The sequence below is a fragment of the Periophthalmus magnuspinnatus genome, chromosome 2 (genome assembly GCF_009829125.3).
Source record: "Periophthalmus magnuspinnatus isolate fPerMag1 chromosome 2, fPerMag1.2.pri, whole genome shotgun sequence".
In the NCBI taxonomy this organism is placed as follows: Eukaryota; Metazoa; Chordata; class Actinopteri; order Gobiiformes; family Gobiidae; genus Periophthalmus; species Periophthalmus magnuspinnatus.
The window spans coordinates 9,708,135-9,728,481 of record NC_047127.1 but is presented as its reverse complement, the minus strand read 5'-3'; the positions used below and the strand labels follow the sequence as shown (position 1 = coordinate 9,728,481).

The window sequence follows — 20,347 nt, the reverse complement described above, 5'->3', positions numbered from 1 at the left end:
TTTAATGGTAATGTTGTCCATGTCTGTGTCCTATTTACCAACTGTTCAAATAATAAGCCGGCAATTTAAACTTATTTCTCTGGTCTGTGGTTCTTCTTACTCAGGTTCTCCCAACAACTGCTCCAGTAGTCAAATCTAACTGAAATTCCCTGGTCCATAGAATAGTACATTATTATTATTATTATTATTATTACACTTATTATTCCCCTGTAGTTAACACTCTAAGGTTCTACACTATCACTGTATATTTTATACAGATTGATATCATTCTGGTCCCCACTTCCTCCGATGCGTCTCAAATCAGAACTGGACATCATGCAATCAGTTTCCTGACCCAGTTTTTGACCCATATGAAACAGGTCACCTCATTGGTCACCTATCATTTACAAACAAAATCACATTTATCTCACCTCAGATTATTAGAGTTTAGTGCTTGGCTCATTGATTCTGCAGAAATGTCTCATGTTTTTCAGCCGTTTTTGATATTTTTTTTCCTTTATTTTTTTCAAATACAGAAAGACCATGCGTGTCACTGATTGTCTAATCCACCTGTCAGTCAAACCCATTTGAAAACGGGAAGATGCTGCAGTGACCAGACTCAAATCTTAAAATGGTAAATATTGAAGAAGTGTATATTTTGGATCCCAGGTAAGTTTAGACGTCCTGGTCATTTGTGGTTTAGGCCTACATTTTGTATGTGAAAAATGGAGCGGAAATGTGTTTTTTTTTTTTTTTTTTTTTGTTTTTTTATATATTGGCCTGAGGAAATACATCAACTGAAAAGGGAATGCAAATCAGTACTCAGTAGCATGCGGTGACTTTTACGGGTAGACAAGAAGACTTGGAATGGAAATCAATATTTAGTCGATAACAAATTAATAACAACACTTTTCATACAAACTAATTGCAAATTATTTATTTTTTTGAAGAACAAACAAGAAACCTTTAGACATTTGATGTATTTCGTAAAGACAATCACACTGTACAGTTTGTGTCGTGCCACTTAACAGTCAAGTGTTATTCAAAACCGAGCACATGTCGGTCAAGCACATGGACATATTTATTTACTTTTCTACTACTACTCGGTTTACTAAGATTCTAACAATTCACAAGTACATTAGTCATAAGATTGGACATACCCTCTCATTAATTTTTTTTTGTTTTTTTGTTTACAACTTTGTACATTTTATACAGATCCAGAAGACCTCAAAATCCGTGGTTGTCATGGTCATTGTTGGCTATGATATATGGAATTATGTAGCAAAGAAAAAAGGCAAATAACTACACAAAATATTCTTTATATTTTTTATTCAAATCTTAGCCACCATTTGCTTTGTTGACAGGGCTGCAAACCCTTGGCCTTCTCTCAATGAGCTTCTTGATGAAGTCTCCTGAAATAGTTTTCACTTCACAGCTGTGCTTTGTCAGGGTCAAATGCCAAAAGTGTAAAGCAGTGATCAAAGCAAAGGGTGGCTGTTTTTAAGACTGGAGTTATTGAGTTTTGTTTACTGCACTCCACATGTGTCATTCATAGTTTTGATGCCTTCAGTGAGAATCTACAGTGTAAATAATCATGGAAATAAAGAAGACTCAAAAATGTCTAAACTTTTCACTGGTAGTGTATATGTAATATCTTGAGCAATTTTGAGGTTAGCAAATTGAACAGTTCCCTTTGGGTTTTTTCTTCAAATCATTAATTTCATCTTCATCTTCATCTTCATTTATCATTTCATCGAGTAGCTGTGTGTCGTTGACGTGCCACGTAGTTGCTCTTAAAGTTTCCTCGTTCAAATCTGTGCTATTCTGCAAAGAACCACGTGTATTTTTTTTCTTGGTGTGTTTATGAACTATTTCTCTCTTCAGGGTTGAGATTTCCTCCCCGTGTTTCTCCAGGAGAGCATCAAAATCTTTAGTGTACTTGTCTTTAAACTCATTTAATCTTTCTGCCTCTTTTCGGGCTTCTTGTTCATATTTGGCCTTCAGCTTTGCCAGCTCTTCATGGTAATTTTTTATTAATTCCTGCACCTGCATCTCCTCCAGCTGTTGGGGGGCTTGATCTTCTTCATTCTTCCTGATGATGCTGGATTCCTTATGAGGCTGTATTGTTTTGACACTCTCCTGTTCCATACTTCTATTCACAGAGGTCCGGTTTGACCACCACTCATCTATCTCTTTTCCTAAGATCCTTTGCGATTTTCTTATCTCTTCCTGGCTCATTTGTTTTGGTTGCGACTCTAACTTGCTTTTTACTTCAAACTTCTCAAGCCTTTGCTTCCACTGTTGTCGCTGTTGGTGTTTCTCCTCTTGTTCCTTTTTCTCTCTGTCCTCTTCTGCTTCTTCTTGTTTTTGTGCAACATTTCTCAGCTCAACCTTGTTGCATTCACCCTCTGGGTCTGTCACCTTCCCCATTTGTTTTTCCAACGCTTCTATTATTTGTTTGTAGCTATACTGAATGTCCTCCTCCTCCTTTCTAATCTCGTCCTCCTTTTCTTGCAGCAGTCTCTCCATCTCCTTTTTTATGGCCACCTCTGCCTCTTGGAACGTCTCTGTTGAGTAGTAGCTCCCTCCGTTTTCCATCACCATTTTGTTGGCTTTTTGTATGAGTTGTCGAACCTGTGACTGATTGTTTTTGTCTTTATTGTTAAAGCCATGGAATCTCCCTCCACAGTCTTGAATAATTTTCTTCAAATCATCACATGCCTCAATGTAATCTTCAATGGGCATGGTATCAAGGGCATCAATTTTAGTGAAGAGAGTGATGATAAAGGGACTTGATTTTTCCCCAAAGTACGTTTTCAGCAGCTCCACTGACTCTTTTTCTTCTTTAGTGAATCGGCCGATCTGCAGCACCAATAAGAAGACGTGGGGCCCAGGAGCGAGCATTGTGATGCATTTTACAAGCTCCCCCTGCAGTTCCTCATTTGACAAAGATGTATCAAATAAACCAGGAGAGTCAACAACAACAACCTTCTGTCCATCAACTTCACCCTCCTCTTTCTGACAGATTTTGGTGACAGATGTAGGGTGGGTGACAGATCTGAAACACTCTCGTCCCAAAATTGTGTTGGCAGTGGCACTTTTTCCGTTGCCAGTTTTCCCAAACAACACAATCCTCAGACACTCCTGTCTATTTCTTTGTCTCTCCGGAGCCACAGGTTTTTGTGCATGGTGTGGCTCAAAAACCATATTGATTATGGAAAACAGCTCTTTAAGTTTATATTCTACAAGATTCAGATCATTTAGATCAATGTAATCCGTCCACATATATCTGTTCTTACATTTAGTGATCAAGTCCTTTATATGTGGCTGACTCATGTATTCATCCTTAGACCCTAGTGACACTGCTCGTGGTCTGGACATCACCACCACTGAATTGTGGAAGGGCTGATCACTAAGACTCTCCAGGACTGACTGAATTCTCCTTTTGTGTTCTTCAGTGAAGATTTCAGGCTGTAGAACTAGCAAAAACACATGAGGACCAGGGCCACTCACATCTTTAATGTCTTGTATAAACTGCTGCTGTCCATTTTCGGAAACAGTGGAAAGCAGCTGGTCTGGAGTGTAGACCACAGTCACTGGTCTGTCCTTAAATCTTCCACTGCCTTTGACACATTTATAATGTTGACTGAACTGTGTTTTTCCCAAAAGGAGGTTTCCCACTGGAGCCTTCAGACTCTGACTTTCCCCCAGAAGAACCAGCTTCAGCTCAGACTCTGGAATGAAAAGATGAAAAAGAAGTCATGAGAATTATGTTGCATCCATTGGTGTGGTTTGTTCTTTATTTTTTCAGTTTTGAAGCCAAATCCAAACAGTTTTACTGATAATCTCTTTTTCACTATCTGAAATACTGTGTGGCATAGAAACTCTCCCTCTAGCCAGGAAATTTGGCAGATGGGCATCATCTAGTCTACTATTAGGCTACACCTGTAGTTACACCTTTTGCGTCTCAGTGTTCATAAATGATGGCCAATAGAGCTAACGGCAGTGGTGATTGGGCCTTGGGCTTCTCTGTATCAGCTGACTCTTTCTCTCCTGGTACCTCCCTCAGCCTAGCACTGGCACTGTGGGTCCTTCTTCTGGTATTGCCTTTGGCCTAGCACTGGCACTGTGGGTTTAGAGTTGATAGTGGACTAAGTGGCTGGCTGTTCGTTGATGATCATTTTACTAGTGCAAATGTACTGTTCTACCAACAATTGCATACATTATTGTAAATACTTACTGTGTGATGGAAGACTGATGCTTCGTTTCATTGGAACTGTAGAAGTCATAAAGTACAAGCACATTAAGTAGTGTACAGAAGATTACAAGCAGATATAAAACATCACATTTATAACAAGATTTGATCTCACAATCTTTTTTATTATTCAAAATTGGCAGCAGCAAAATGCTCATGGGGCCTCAGTTATCAGGTCTAGTATAAACTGAGAAATAACTTAATCTTTGGGCGTGGTGCATGTGATTTACCAGTCGTGCATCTATTATTTCTGCTGTAAAAGTGATTTATTATTGAGATTGTTGGATTGTTTGAGTGTTGTGGAAATTAACGTGTGTCCTACTTCAGAACAGCATTTCGATTGAGGAATGTCTGGAGGGGAGTCATGAAAACTTTGAACAGCAGGTGAACCAGTGTTTTCACTTTGTACTTTAACCTGGGATAACGGCTCACTGGAATATGTGGACAAAACTGTGCGCATCTGTGGCATCGGAGCAGTTCAAGGACAAGCATGCACATTGCAATGCCTGGACCCCACGTTTTAGGACGTGGGACAGTCTTTAGGACGTGGGACAGTCTTTAGGACGTGGGACAGTCTTTAGGACATGGAATAGTCTTTAGGGCAGGGGTGGGCAAACTTTTTGACACATGGGCCACATTGGGTTCTAAAATTTGCTTTAGGGCATGGGGCAGTCTTTAGGATATGGGACAGTGTTTAGGATTTGGGACAATGTTAAGGGCTTGCGACAGTCTTTAGCACATGAGGCATTCTTTAGGACATGGGACATTCTTTAGGACATGGGACAGCCATGTGAATGCCTAGTTAGATGGACAGCTGTTGTGGAACAGTCAGTGAAGACTTGTGAGTTATCTTCAAGCATTTTAAAGCAATATCAAATGCCTTATTGGTGCACAAAGTTATTGGTTCACAAAGGTATCACAGTTTCTCTCATAGTTGTGATAAATCTGGCACCACTTTTAACAACTTCATTAGAATTTCCTCTGCTTCAAATGTTGCACATGTTGGCAAAAACGCCCCATTTTACATAATCATTCACTCATAGGAGCAAAACTGCGCTGCATATTTTGTGTACTGTAGTAATTTTTAAGTAAATTTTTGTGATTTAAACTCACCAGGTCTTGCTGCTGCCATATTGCCTTTCAGTGGGACGCGTCACATTTAGAAACTGTTGAAATGCAAAAGAAAATGACTCATATCACTAATATTACACAAAACATTTACATAACATACACGCAGTCTTCTGCTAAATCCTTTTGGTCAATGCACTTTTCCACTCAAAGCACTTTACATCAAGAAACCCCTCACCCATTCACACACAGATTCATACAGCACTGGACGCACCACTGGGGTGAGATGAGTTAAGTGTCTTGCCAAAGGACAAACTGTGGCTGCTGTACCAGTAGTGTTTATGTTGAGAGCAGCATTCTAACTGCCAACCTTCAGATCAGTGGACAAGCCACTCTAACAACTGAGCTGCTGTTGCCCCGAATAACTAAAACATACCATGACATCACAGGAAATAATGTGCGTGCTATATAATATGGTAAATTTGAAACAACTTCACAAAGGAAGCAAAACATGACCCATATCCATCAACCATCTTCATCATTTATGAGGTGTCTTGAATTATGTTTATTTGGTACAAAAAAAAGGCTATATTTTAACGTATTGATACTGCTCTGTCTGAAGCTCTGTTACTCAAGTTACTTTAATCTGCGCAGAAGGAGCCGACTTAGTTGGAACTACAACAGGTGAGATGATTTAATAATTTAAAAAAAAGTATTTCGCACATAAAATTACAATCACAAGCTAGCTAGCGTTAGCCAACAGTTAGTCACTCAAACACCTAAACAGGACCATGAACGCTCAGATTGATCACATTCATCTGAAAATCTGGTGCTTAAATCCATTTTAAATTTTTTCAGACAATCTTAAAACTTTTTATTAGTGTTCGCTAATGTGTTAATTGTGTCTCCATGGTGACTGCTGAACATTCCACCCTGGAGATACATGTAGAACATCCCCCAGTGTGATGTCACTGCAAAGTATCAATATATAATAAGCATAATACAGTTTCATTTAGTGCTACTTAGAATGCAGTTACGTTTTTCAAATCAAAAGAGTATTTTAAGCATTCAGAATACTGGACTCTGATTGGGGCCATACAATGCAATACAATTATACACTCTTCACATCGAAACACAAAAGTTAGGAACGTTTCTGGTCCAAACTGAAGAGCCTGCTGCATTTGTCCTCATATGTTCATACTGGATATGGTTCACTATTTAGAAAGGAAATAGAAGCAATGTGTAGATGGTATGTAATGGTGATATGTGAGAATCCAATGGGGCGGGGTCAGCCAATCTAATTCTGGTAGCTTTAAATCACTTGAAGATGTTTTATTTTCTGCCATGAAACAATAAACCAGACCTTTGCTCTATTCTTCGTCCATTATCGCATAGTTACTCACCAAGTACTTTGCTACTAAAAAACTTTCCGATAGTTGTAAAATGTCCATGGTCTAACAATGATTTTTTTTTTTTATTATTGTGGTTAAGAAATTGATCCTTTTTTAAAATTAGAAGAATTTAAAGTTATGTCATAGTGACAACAGTGGCACTAAATGTTTTGCTAAGAAGTGTAGGGTTATTTGTCTTGTAAATTGTTATATGAAGACATTTTGTCCGCTACACCATTCTGAAATGTGAAAAAGATCATAATGTCTTGGAATGACATGCCCTGTTTGCCCTCTAAAGACATTAATTTGAAACTTCTTGTAGTTTACTTATATTTTACTTTTTTTGTTAAAACTTGAAACAAACATGGAATTAGATATAAAAAAAATCCTTCTGTATATTTCATCAAACTCTTGCAAAGGGACAAGTACAAAACTGGAAATTGTGGTATATGTAGATGCTTCTTTAAGGGGTGATCCTTATGTCCCTATGGAGGGGAAATGTATTTTGAGAAAAAAACATTGAAATTACAGTGTGCCATAAAACTAACTAAGGCTGCAGGTTGATTCAATCAAATATTAAAACATCTTTCTGTGCAGAGTGGACAATGTTGTTTCCATGTGAAAGCTTATGTGTTCAGACCAAACTGACGAAAACCCAAAATGAAAAAAAAGACTTTTGCCTGTAATGTCTTCACTTAAGACTATTGCACATTGTAGTTGCAGATTTGCAGATAACGCCCATTTTAGGTATAAGGAAATTTGGTACATGTGATAGAGTTGTTAGTTCAGATGATTCCCGTCATCATAAAGTAATAACTCTGACCTTTGCTCTATAAAATTGCAGATAAAGTCACATCTACAAAAATACCAAACCTACAAGTAACCATAAGAACATCTGGAGTAAATAGTAATTAGACACAGAAATGCTTTTTTGTGGTCAATTTGGAAGAATATAATAAACTGTGCCATTCTAAACACATTTCAACCTCTCAATCAGACCACATAAAATACATTGCATTAAAGGGCCCATATTACACTGTTTTCTGATCTGCTGTAATGTTTCCTCATCAAAAACATGCATATTTAACCTGAATTCTTCTCTCAAACCAAAAACACCCTGTTCCACCTTGTGAAGTCATGTGGTAATACAGAAAGCACTCCACTGTGTTTTTAAACTCCACACACCTTCACTAGAATCATTTGGCTAATTTCAGCCCTGGAATTTCCAATCTACTGAACTAAAGCTTCATAACATCACAAGGTGGAACAGAGCATTTTAAGCATTGAAGATGTGCGAATGAAACAAAACACAACTCCAGGTATGTTTTTGAGGAGGTAACAACATTATAACATGACTTAAAACTCACGAGTCAATTTTGCGTAATGTAGGACCTTTAAACTATTACAGTTTAGTTAAGTTTATTTTGTGTTTATTTATCATGGACAATGCACATAAAAACATTGACCTAAAAAGAGATAACATATTTGGGCCAAGTTATAACAAAAATGCTCATTTCCACCCAGTCAATCAATATGTAAAACTACCACTGCAAACACATTCAAAATCATTCACCACATTCATACTGTCTATACATACATGTCATAAATGCATCTTCATGTGGTATTCTTATAAAACAAGTCTATAGTATTTTCGTATTTTCATATTTTCTTACCTTGTCTAAGCAACGCTCTACAGGCCAGTCCAAACTCATGTGAACCATCTGTGAAAGCACTTTCTGACCTGCCCAGAAAAGGTGTGGCTAGCATCAAATATCTTTATGGCTGGCACTATCATCTTCAAAGGTGAGTTGGGTTCGAAGTGTCCTGCTGCTTACATATTATTCCATCAGTATGAATAACACATAGACAGTATTCATCTGTGTGAGCTGGAATCTGTAGCGCCAACCGGTGGGTCAGTGGACGTGGCCGGTCAACCAGTGATACTTGAACTTTGGATCAGTGGGTAAATGCTTAGTCCTTAATGGGGATGTAGGCTGTTTTTTGAAGGTTTGAGTCGGCTGTTCGAGGTGGCAAGAGGGGTGGTGCTTATAGAGAGATACTTTATTGAGCCTGAGGGAAATTCAAGTTTAGCTGCAGCTTTTGTGTCTCAGTCAAAGGTCCCAGTGCAGCATAACAGGAGGACTGGTCAGGCAGGGTCAGCAGATTGAGGCATCACAGCAGCCTCTAGGGGGAGCCAGGTAAACTGTGCAGACACAACAGGAAAGCCTCTCTCTCTCTCTCTCTCCACTCTTTTGTTTCTGTCGTTGATGAGACAGGACATTCTCCTAAAGGGTTTCCTCTGGAGCATTTTCTGCCATATTCGATGTAAGAGGCTGTAGCATCTCAGAAGTTCATAGATATCTCTTTGCAAGGAGTCCCCAACATCAGTCCCTAAGTTCTGTTCCCCGAAATCCACAAGCTGCACCACTCAGTGGGTCAAAACCCATGATATGATGTAAAACCAAGCCATAAAATACTAAATGTTTCTCAGTGTGTCAGCCAGATAGCCACAAGAGCAGATGGAGGAGGTTGTTGAGGTAGGAAGATGCCAGGTTATGGACGGACTTGTAGGTGATGCAGCAATCATGTGTCCTACCACAACTATGCAGATGACACTCAGATCTATGTCTCACTGCAGCAGGTGAATATGGACCGGTGGATTCACTCTGCCACTGCATCCAACAGATCAGTGTGTGGATGCAAAACAACTTTTTCCAACTAAACTCCGACAAGACTGAAGTCATCATCTTTGATCCACAGAAACGTAGAGAAAGTGTCAGCAGTCACCTCCAGTCTCTCTCTCTAAAACGTTCAAATCAGGCTAGAAATCTAGGGGTAATAATGCTTGGAGACCTGACTAGAACCAGGAAGTACTTCACACATGCGTCCTATGCTCAGGTCTCTGCACTTGCTCCTGAGACTTTAAAGCAGCTCTGCTTGTGAACAAGTCTGTCCATTCTGTTTAGCTGTGCATATGACTGAAAGATTTTTATTCTGCACTGCTTTAATGTTAATTTTATGATTATTCTTTGTTATTATTTATGTTTTGATTTGTGTGATTTTAATGTCTTTCTTATTCTGTAAAGCACTTTGAATTACTTTGTGTATGAATTATGCTGTACAAATAAATTTGCCTCACGTAAAGACAATCACACTGTACAGTGTGTGTTTTATTCAAAACCAGGCACGTCGGTCGAACACATGGAGATATCTACTTTCTTTTCTACTGGGTTTACTAAGGTTCTAACAATGCTCAAGTACATTACCAGTCAAAAGTTTGGACATACCCTCTCATTAATTTTTTTTTTGTTTTTTGTATTTTTATTTTTTTTACTACTACTTTGTGCATTTTATACACATACAGGAGACATCAAAATCTGTGGTTGTCATGGTTGTGGTTGGCTGCTCTTGTGGCTAACTTAATAGATTTTTGATTGACTGATCAAAAGATGTATGGAATTATGAAGCAAAGAAAAAAAATGGAATAACTCAACAAAATAATGCTTATATTTTTAATTCAAATCCTAGCAAGCAGTGATCAAAGCAAAGGGTGGCTGTTTTTAAGACTGAAGTTATTTTGAGTTTTGTTTACTGCACTCCACATGTGTCATTCATAGTTTTGATGCCTTCAGTGAGAATCTACAGTGTAAATAATCAGGGAAATAAAGAAGACTCAAAAGTGTCCAAACTTTTCACTGGTAGTGTATATGTAATATCTTGAGCAATTTTGAGGTTAGCAAATTGAACAATGCTTTTTTTGTTTTTTCTTCAAATCATTCATTTCCTCTTGCTGTCGATTTCTTATTTCATGTTGTAGTGTGTCATTGACATGCCACACGGGTTCACTTAAAAGTCCCTCAGTGAAAGCTGTGATATTCTGCAAAGAACCGCACGCTTTCTGGGTGTGTATATGAACTATTTCTCTCTCATAACGTTTCTTCAGACATGAGATTTCCTCCCCGTGTTTCTCCAGGAGAGCATCAAAATCTCGAGTGTACTTGTCTTTAAACTCATTTAATCTTTCTGCCTCTTTTTGGGCTTCTTGTTCATATTTGGCCTTCAGCTTTGCCAGCTCTTCATGGTATGTTTTTATTAATTCCTGCATCTGCGTCTCCTCCAGCTTTTGGGGGGCTTGATCTTCTATGTTCTTCCTGACGATATTCGTTTCCTTAGGAGGCTGTATTGTTTTGACGCTCTCCTGTTCCATACTTCTATTTTCAGAGGTCTGGTTCTCTGTCCCTGAGACCCTTCGCAATTTCCTTGGATCTTCCTGGCTTAATTGTTTTGGTTGCAAGTCCAACTTGCTTTTTACTTCAAACTTCTCAAGCCTTTGCTTCCACTGTTGTCGTTGTTTCTCCTTTTGTCCCTTTCTCTCTCTGTCCTCTTCTTCTTCTCGTTTGTGCTCAAATTTTCTCAGCTCAACCGTGTTGCATTCACCCTCTGGGTCTGTCACCTTCCCCATTTGTTTTTCCAACGCTTCTATTATTTGTTTGTAGTTATACTGAATGTCCTCCTCCTCCTTTCTAATCTCGTCCTCCTTTTCTTGCAGCAGTCTCTCCATCTCCTTTTTTATGGCCACCTCTGCCTCTTGGAATATCTCTGTTGTGTAGTAGCTCCCTCCGTTTTCCATCACCATTTTGTTGGCTTTTTGTATGAGTGTTCGAACCTGTGACTGATTGTTTTTGTCTTTATTGTTAAAGCCATGGAATCTCCCTCCACAGTCTTGAATAATTTTCTTCAAATTGTCACTTCCCTCAATGTAATTTTCAATGGACACATTCTCAAGGGCATCAACTTTAGTGAAGAGAGTGATGATAAAGGCACTTGATTTTTCTCCAAAGTACGTTTTGATTAGCTCCACCGAATCTTTTTCTTCTTTAGTGAATCGGCCGATCTGCAGCACCAATAAGAAGACGTGGGGCCCAGGAGCGAGCATTGTGATGCATTTTACAAGCTCCCCCTGCAGTTCCTCATTTGACAAAGATGTATCAAATAAACCAGGAGTGTCAACAACAACAACCTTCTGTCCATCAACTTCACCCTCCTCTTTCTGACAGAGTTTGGTGACAGATGTAACGTGGGTAAGAGATTTGAAAGACTCTCGGCCCAAAATTGTGTTGGCAGTGGCACTTTTTCCGTTGCCAGTTTTCCCAAACAACACAATCCTCAGACACTCCTGTCTATTTTTCGGAACTGCAGGTTTTTGTGGATAGTCTGGCTCACAAATCATATTGATTGTGGAAAACAGCTCTTTAAGTTTCAGATCATTTAGATCAATGTAATCCATCCACATATATCTGTTCTTACATTTAGTGATCAAGTCCTTTATATGTGGCTGACTCATGTATTCCTCCATGGACCCTAGTGACACTGCTCGTGGTCTGGACATCAACACCACTGAATTGTGGAAGGGCTGCTCACTGAGACTCTCCAGGACTGACTGAATTCTCCTTTTGTATTCCTCAGTGAAGATTTCAGGCTGTAGAACTAGCAAAAACACATGAGGACCAGGGCCACTCAGATCTTTAATCTCTTGTATAAACCGCTTCCGTCCATCATTGGAAACAGTGGAAAGAAGCTGGTCTGGAGTGTAGACCACAGTCACTGGTCTGTCCTTAAATCTTCCACTGCCTTTGACACATTTATAATGTTGACTGAACTGTGCTTTTCCCAAAAGGAGGTTTCCCACCGGAGCCTTCAGACTCTGACTTTCCCCCAGAAGAACCAGCTTCAGCTCAGACTCTGGAATGAAAAGATGTTTTAAATTCATGAGAATTATGTTTCATCCATGTGTGGTTTGTTGTTTAGTTTTTGTTTTTTTGTTTTTTAGTTTTTGAAGCCAAATCCAAACTGTTTAAATGTTACTGATGATCTGTTTTCACTATCTGAAATACTGTGTGAAATCTCCCTCAAGCCAGGAAATTTGGCAGCATCTAGTGATCTCTGCTTCCCCTGTCTATTAGGTTATGTCAACACAATCAATTATGCACAGGGACCACCTTGGATTGATGTGTACTACAGGCCACACCTCCAGAGAGCTTTTTAACCACTTTGGACATGATCTTGTTCAAGTCATGCGTGTAGAATGTGGTGACAACAGGTGACAAAAGGCTCATTGTTTCTGGTGTGCAGCCAATCGCCCTCATTTATGAAACCTATTAAAGGCAGAATTGGTGCAAATATCTGGTATAACCAAAACAACACACTCTTTGAGATGTATCAAAATTGACCTGAGTGCAATGTGCACACAAATCATCAAGGCACCAAGACAAAAGTGCGGATCTGGTCTGGTTCGTTATAGCCTCCCTCATTTGAACACAAGCTGCTGACCTCAACTGGAGATGTTGTTGGGCTGTGGAAGGAATACTTTGAGGATCTACTCAATCACACCATCACGTTTTTCAAGAAGGAAGCAGAGACTGGGGACCCGGAGGCGAACTCGTCCATCACCCAGGCTGAAGTCACCGAGGTGGTTGGCAAGCTCCTCGGTGGCAAGGCTCCAGGGGTGGACAAGATCCTTCCCCAATACCTCAAGTCTCTGGATGTTGTGGGACTGTCTTGGCTGACACGTCTCTGCAACATCGCGTGGCGGTCGGGGACAGTACCACTGGAATGGCAGACCGGGGTGGTGGTCCCTCTGTATGAGAAGGGGGACCAGAGGGTGTTTTCCCATTTCCCAGGGGAATCACACTCCTCAGCCTTCCCGGTAAGGTCTATTCCAGGGTACTGGAGAAGAGAATTCAACCGATAGTCAAAACTTGGATTCAGGAGGAGCAGGGTGGTTTTTGTCCCGGTCGTGGAACACTGGACCAGCTCTATACTCTCCATCGGGTCCTCAAGGGCTCATGGGAGTTTGCCCAACCAGTCCACATGTGTTTTGTGGATCTGGAGAAGGCATTCGACCGTGTCCCTCGTCATGTCCTTTGGAGGGTGCTCCAGAAGTATGGGGCCTGGGGCCGTATGCTAAGGGCTGTCCGGTCCCTGTATGACCGGAGCAGGAGCTGTTTTCGCATTGCAGGCAGTAAGTCAGACCTGTTCCCGGTGCATGTTGGACTTTGTCACAGTTCTTTTCATTATATTTATGGACAGAATTTCTAGGTGCAGTCAGGGGCTAGAGGGGTCTGGTTTGGGAACCACAGGATCTCATCTCTGCTGTTTGCGGATGATGTTGGACCTGCAGGTGGCTTGCCCTCTCCGGGTGGGTGGTGAGTCTCTGCCTCAAGTAGAGGAGTTCAAGTATATCGGGGTCTTGTTCACGAGTGAGGAAAGGATGGAAAGTGAGATTGACGGGTGGATCAATGGAGTGTCTGCAGTGATGTGGTCGCTGTATCTTACCGTTGTGGTAAAAAAGGAGCTGAGTCGAAAGGCAAAGCTCTTGATTTACCGGTCAATCTACGTTCCTACTCTCACCTATGGTCATGACCTTTGGGTAATGACCGAAAGGACAAGATCGCATATACAAGCAGCGGAAATGAGTTTCCGCCATAGGGTGGTCAGGCGCACCCTTAGGGATAGGGTAAGGAGCTCGGTCACACAGGAGGAGCTCAGAGTAGAGCCGCTGCTCTTACATGTCGAGAGGAACCAGTTGAGGGGGACTCGCATCTGTTCAGGATGCCTCCTAGACGCCTGCTTAGGGAGGTTTTCCAGGCTTGTCCCACCGGAAGGAGCCCCTGGGGAAGACCCATGACATGCTGGAGGGACTATGTCTCTCGGCTGGCCTGGGAACGTCTTGGGGTCCCACCGGAGGAGCTGGAGGAGGTGTCCGGGCTGAGGGAAGTTTGGGAGTCCCTGCTTAGACTGCTGCCCCCGCGACCCGGCTCCAGATAAGTGGAAGAAAATGGGCAGATGGATGGATTCACGACCACCTGTGTGTATGGCAGGATCGGAGCTATATGCACAGGTTCATAAATATCATACACCCTCTGGCATGTGCACCCTTTGCACCCATCGCAGTGTTCATAAATGACGGCCAATGGAGCTAACAGCAGTGCTGATTGGGCCTTGGGCTTCTCTGTCTATCAGCTGACTCTTTCTCTCCTTGTACCTCCCTCAGCCTAGCACTGGCACTGTGGGTCTAGAGTTGACAGTGGAAGAGGTGGCTGGCTGCTTGTTGATGTGTGCATAAAATCCATCTCCAAGCAAGTATCCACAAATGAATTCCTATGTGCTGTCACACAGACAGAGACAATTTGAGACATTTTATCCACAGCTAGTCCAGTTTCTTGCTGTGTAACTGGGGAATATGCGTGGACCTCACTTAGTGCATTATGACTGTTTATCACTTAAACTGCCCCCGGCCCAGCGGTGACTACTGTAGGAGCGGTTATATTGTGGTGTGACACTCAGAAGCAGAGCGGTGGTCTGCTGTGCTGCTGTGTTACTGCTTTTGAAGCTGCACAGACAAGACCCTGAGCTTGCACAATAACTAGTGATTTATTAAGGAGAAAGCACCACTACACTGCACGGTGTGCAATCTGAACTCCTCTCAATATATTGAATTATACAGAATACCTGCGGTCACCGGACTGGAGCTGCACCGCCTGCAGACCGGCATTAGTCCCTGGAAACCTCAGTTGGCCAATAATGTTGCGCAGAAATCAAAATATTAAATAACCCTTGTGCCTTGTTAAAAAGGTTCGTAGTACAAATTATACTTTTCACTTTCTAAATTACAAAATTGAACAACTTCCGCCAAAGTCATGTTTGTTATCTTTTAGGCATATTCAAAGTTATAAATCCACCCTCAAATATACATGTATAAGGATATTCTCACTACCAACACATCCAACTTATTTTTGGTCAATAAAATTCTGCTCTTGTATCTCGGCACCAGTTGTGCAAAGATGGCTGTTATTCACATAGGGTCAAAAGTAGGTTATTTTTGCAAAAACATACATTTTACTACAATTCATTGGGTCTGAAAAATAAAAAACTTGCACTAAAAATAAGTTTACCTTGATTTGTTAAAAAATGTGTTCATAATGGAAGTCAATGGACACACACATTTCCGAAACACTCAGAGTTGGTCGAAATGGGATGATTATGTTAAAAATTACAAAGTAATCACGATAAATGTACCTTCAGAAACACACATTTCCCTTAACAAACCATAATTCTGTGTAAACCTCTTTTTTGGGATTTGGATTGAAAAAACAATAAAAACAAACCATACACAAATTGAGCTGATAGTTGGTTTCACTTGTGGAAAATGTGCCGTTTTACCCACTTCTACAATTGCATACAGCATTGTAAATACTTGCTGTGTGATGGAAGACTGATGCTTCGTTTCATTGGAACTGTAGAAGTCATAAAGTACAAGCACATTAAGTAGTGTACAGAAGATTACAAGCAGATATAAAACATCACATAACAAGATTTGATCTCACAATCTTTTTTTATTATTCAAAATTGGCAGCAGCAAAATGCTCATGGGGCCTCAGTTATCAGGTCTAGTTTAAACTGAGAAATAGCTTAATCTTTGGGCGTGTTGCATGTGATTTACCAGTCGTGCATCTATTATTTCTGCTGTAAAACTGATTTATTATTGAGATTGTTGGATTGTTTGAGTGTTGTGGAAATTAACGTCTGCCCTACTTCAGAACAACATTTCGATTGAGGAATGTATGAAGGTGAGTCATGAAAACTTTGAACAGCAGGTGAACCAGTGTAGTCCATTTCGCTTTGGACTTTAACCTGGGATTACGGATTGCTGAAATACGTGGACAAAAGTGTGCACATCTGTGGCATCGGAGCAGTCCAAGGACAAGCATGCACATGGCAACGCCTTATCCAGGATGAATAGACTGGACAGGGGCAGTCTCTAGGATATAAGGCAATCTTCATGATATGAGACAGTCTTAAATACACTCTTTAGGACATGGGCCAGTGTTAAGGATATGGGACAGTCATAAAGACATTGAATAACCTTAAGCATATGGAACAGTCTTAAGGATATGGGACAGTCTTCAGCACATGGGGCATTCTTTAAAGGTATCTTTTTTTTTCTCTGATCTCTATGAGAAACTGCATCAGGGTTTTGCTCCACTTTTAGAGAGTTTAGCACATGAGCAAATGTCTGATGAATGAAGCCCTTACTGTAGTAATTTTTAAGTACATTTTTGTGATTTACACTCACCAGGTCTTGCTGCTGCCATATTGTCTTTCAGTGGGAAGTGTCACATTTAGGAACTGTTGAAATGCAAAAGAAAATTACTCATATCTCTAATATTACACAAAACATTTACATGACATAGACACAATATTCTGCGAAAGCCTGGTACAAAGCATTTTTACTTTTGGTCAATGCACTTTTCTACTGAAAGCACTTTACATCAAGAAACTCCTCACACATTCACACACAGATTCAAACACCACTGGGGTGAAGTGGGTTAAGTGTCTTGCCCAAGGACAACCTGTGGGTCAGTGGATGTGGCTGCAGTACCAATAGTGTTTATGTTGAGAGCGGCATTTATACCGCCATCCTTGGGTTCAATGGACAAGCCACTCTAACAATGGCTCTACTGTCGCCCCGAATAACTAAAACATACCATGACATCACAGGAAATGATGCTCATGGGTGCGTGCTATGATAAAAGCTGATGGTAAATTTGAAACAACTTAACAAAGGAAGCAAAACATGACCCATATCCATCAACCATCTTCATCATTTAGGCTAAATGTTTGATCTATCTTGAATTATGGTTATTTTGTCCAAAAAAGGCTATATTTTAACGTATTGATACTTTGCAGCTAACTGTATGCACTACTCTGTCTGAAGCTGCAGACCAAACTGACCAAAAATGAAAATAGAGGAAAAAAAAGAACCGTTCTCCTGTCATGTCTCCCTTCAAGACTATTGCACATTGTAGTTGCAGATTTGCAGATAACGCCCATTTCCAGTATAAGGTAATTTGGTATTTGTGATATAGGGGTTAGTTCAGATGATTCCTGTCATCATAAAGTAATAATCCTGACCTTTGCGCAATAAAATTGCAGATAAAGTCATAACTTCAAAAATTTCAAACCTACAAGTAACCATAAGAACATCTGGAGTAAATGGAGATTAAAATATGCTAAACACAGAAATGTTTTTTTTTTTTTTTTGTGGACAGTTTGGAAGAATATAATAAAAAACTGTGCCATTCTAAATACATTTCAACCTCTCAATCAGACCACATAACATATATTGCATTACACTGTTTTCTGATCTGATATAATGCTCCACTGTGTTTTTAAACTCCACACACCTTCACTAGAGTCATTTGGCTAATTTCAGCCCTGGAATTTCCAATCTCTAAAGCTTCATAACATCACAAAGTGGAACAAAGCATTTTGAGCTTTGGAGATGCGTGAGTGAAACAAAACACAAATCCAGGTATGTTTTTGAGGAGGTAACAACATTATAACATGGCTTAACCTCCTAGGACCTGGCATCCTCATATGTGCTCAACACACTTTGGGTTGTCTAGACGACAATGCAATTTTTTAGAAGAATAACAGCATACAAGCAAAAATGGAAATATATTCAACTTCAATGGGCAGATGAATGGATTCAACTTTGAAAATTTTTAAGAGTTTAGAATGTTCAGAATTTTATTTATTTTTTGTGTAGGCACATGTCTTCCTCCACCTGTCAGCAGCACTTCACACGAGACACATTGTTCCAAGAGGCACAATTTGTTGTTTCTTATTTTGTTTTTACATTTAGGACAAATGTTGCTGTGTGAATAGTGTGTTGCCCTGTTAATAGTTTTTGCAAATCAGTATTCAAATGTTTTATCAAAATGATTAAAATGTCCACATATGAGGATATTTGTTTTACATTACTAATTTTAAAAGATAATTCTTTGTATTTACACTCATCAGACCCCAATCAGCCTAAATAACAGAGAAGAGAGAAATTAAGAGATTAATTATTTAATTAAGAGAAATTAATCAAGCATGTCATGCAAAAGGTCGGATCTTAAGAGGTTAAAGCACACAAGAGTCAATTTTGCATAATATAGGACCTTTAAACTATGCCAGTTTAGTTTAGTTTATGTGTTTATTTATCATGGACAATGCACATAAAAACATTGACCTAAAAAGAGAACATATTTGGGCCAAGTTATAACAAAAATGCTCATTTCCACCTAGTCAATCAATATGTAAAACTGCTACTTTAAACACATTCAAAATCATTCACCACATTCATACTGTCTATACATACATGTCATAAATGCATCTTCATGTGGTATTCTTCTAAAACAATTCTGTCATATTTTCGTATTTTCATATTTTCTTACCTTGTCTAAGCAACGCTCTCCAGGCCAGTCCAAACTCATGTGAACCATCTGTGAAAGCCCTTTCTGACCTGCCCAGAAAAGGTGTGGCTAGCATCAAATATCTTTATGGCTGGCACTATCATCTTCAAAGGTGAGTGGGGTTTGAAGTGTCCTGCTGCTTACATATTATTCCATCAGTATGAATAATGGTCATATTTGTATATAGCAAGGTGGGTTAAGTGACTTTCCTCGGACACATAGACAGTATTCATCTGTGTGAGCTGGAATCTGCAGCGCCAACCTGTGGGTCAGTGGACGTGTCCAGGGAACTAGTGGTATTTGAACTTTGGATCAGTGGGTAAATGCTCAGTCCTTAATGGGGATGTAGGCTGTTTTGAAGGTTTGAGTCGGCTGTTCGAGGTGGCAAGAGGGGTGGTGCTTATAGAGAGATACTTTATTGAGCCTGAGGGAAATTCAAGTTTAGCTGCAGCTTTTGTGTCTCAGTCAAAGGTCCCAGTGCAGCATAACAGGAGAACTGGTCAGGCAGGGTCAGCAGATTGAGGCATCACAGCAGCCTCTAGGGGGAGCCAGGTAAACTGTGCAGACACAACAGGAAAGCCTCTCTCTCTCTCTCTCTCCGCTCTTTTGTTTCTGTCATTGATGAGAGGACATTTCCCTGAAGTGTTTCCTCTTGAACATTTTCTGCCATATTTGATGTAAGAGGCTGTAGCATCTCAGAAGTTCATAGATACCTCTTTGCAAGGAGTCCCCAACATCAGTCCCCAGGTTCTGTCCCCAAGCCCCAAGTCCACAAGCTGCACCACTCAGTGGGCCAAAACCCCGTGATATGATGTCAAACCAAGCCATAAAATACTGAAAGTCTCTCAGTGTGTCAGCCAGGTAGCCACAAGAGCAGATGGAGGAGGTTGTTGAAGTAGGAAGACGCCAGGTTATGGGGGGACTTGTCGGTGATGAGGAAGACCGCTGGAGTGGGTCTGGCTTGAAATCTAGGGGTAATAATGGACTCACTTGAACTTTAACATCCACATCAAATTAATAACATAGACTTTAAAGCAGGTCTGTTTGTGTAAAAGTCTCTCCATGGACCAGCACCAAAGTAGATCTCCCACATGTTAGAGCCACATGAACCATCTCACACTCTGAGGACTTCAGGGACCGGCCTCCTGCTGGTGCCCAGAGTCAGGACTAAACATGGGGTCAGTGTTTCAGTTTTATGCAGCTAAAACCTGGAACAGTCTTCCTGAAGATGTCAGGTTTTTATTCTGCACTCTTCTGTTTTAATGTTAATTTTATGATTATTATTTGTTATTATTTATGTTTTGATTTGTGTGATTTTAATGTCTTTCTTATTCTGTAAAGCACTTTGAATT

The 20,347-nt window shown here is 40.2% G+C and overlaps 1 protein-coding gene across 1 annotated transcript; it reads right to left on the bottom strand.

The window, feature by feature from the left end:
• Nucleotides 1–29: 29 nt before the first annotated feature.
• On the bottom strand, nucleotides 30–20,282 carry LOC117383703 (uncharacterized). Its single transcript, XM_055228640.1, has 7 exons — nucleotides 18,978–20,282; nucleotides 16,829–16,881; nucleotides 15,954–15,989; nucleotides 10,432–12,435; nucleotides 5,348–5,386; nucleotides 4,220–4,255; nucleotides 30–3,713 (listed from the first exon to the last, which is right to left on the bottom strand). Exons 2-7 carry the CDS (start codon nucleotides 16,845–16,847, stop codon nucleotides 1,651–1,653), a joined length of 4,197 nt encoding a protein of 1,398 aa, XP_055084615.1. The 5' UTR covers nucleotides 16,848–16,881; nucleotides 18,978–20,282; the 3' UTR covers nucleotides 30–1,650.
• Between the last annotated feature and the right edge of the window lie 65 nt (nucleotides 20,283–20,347).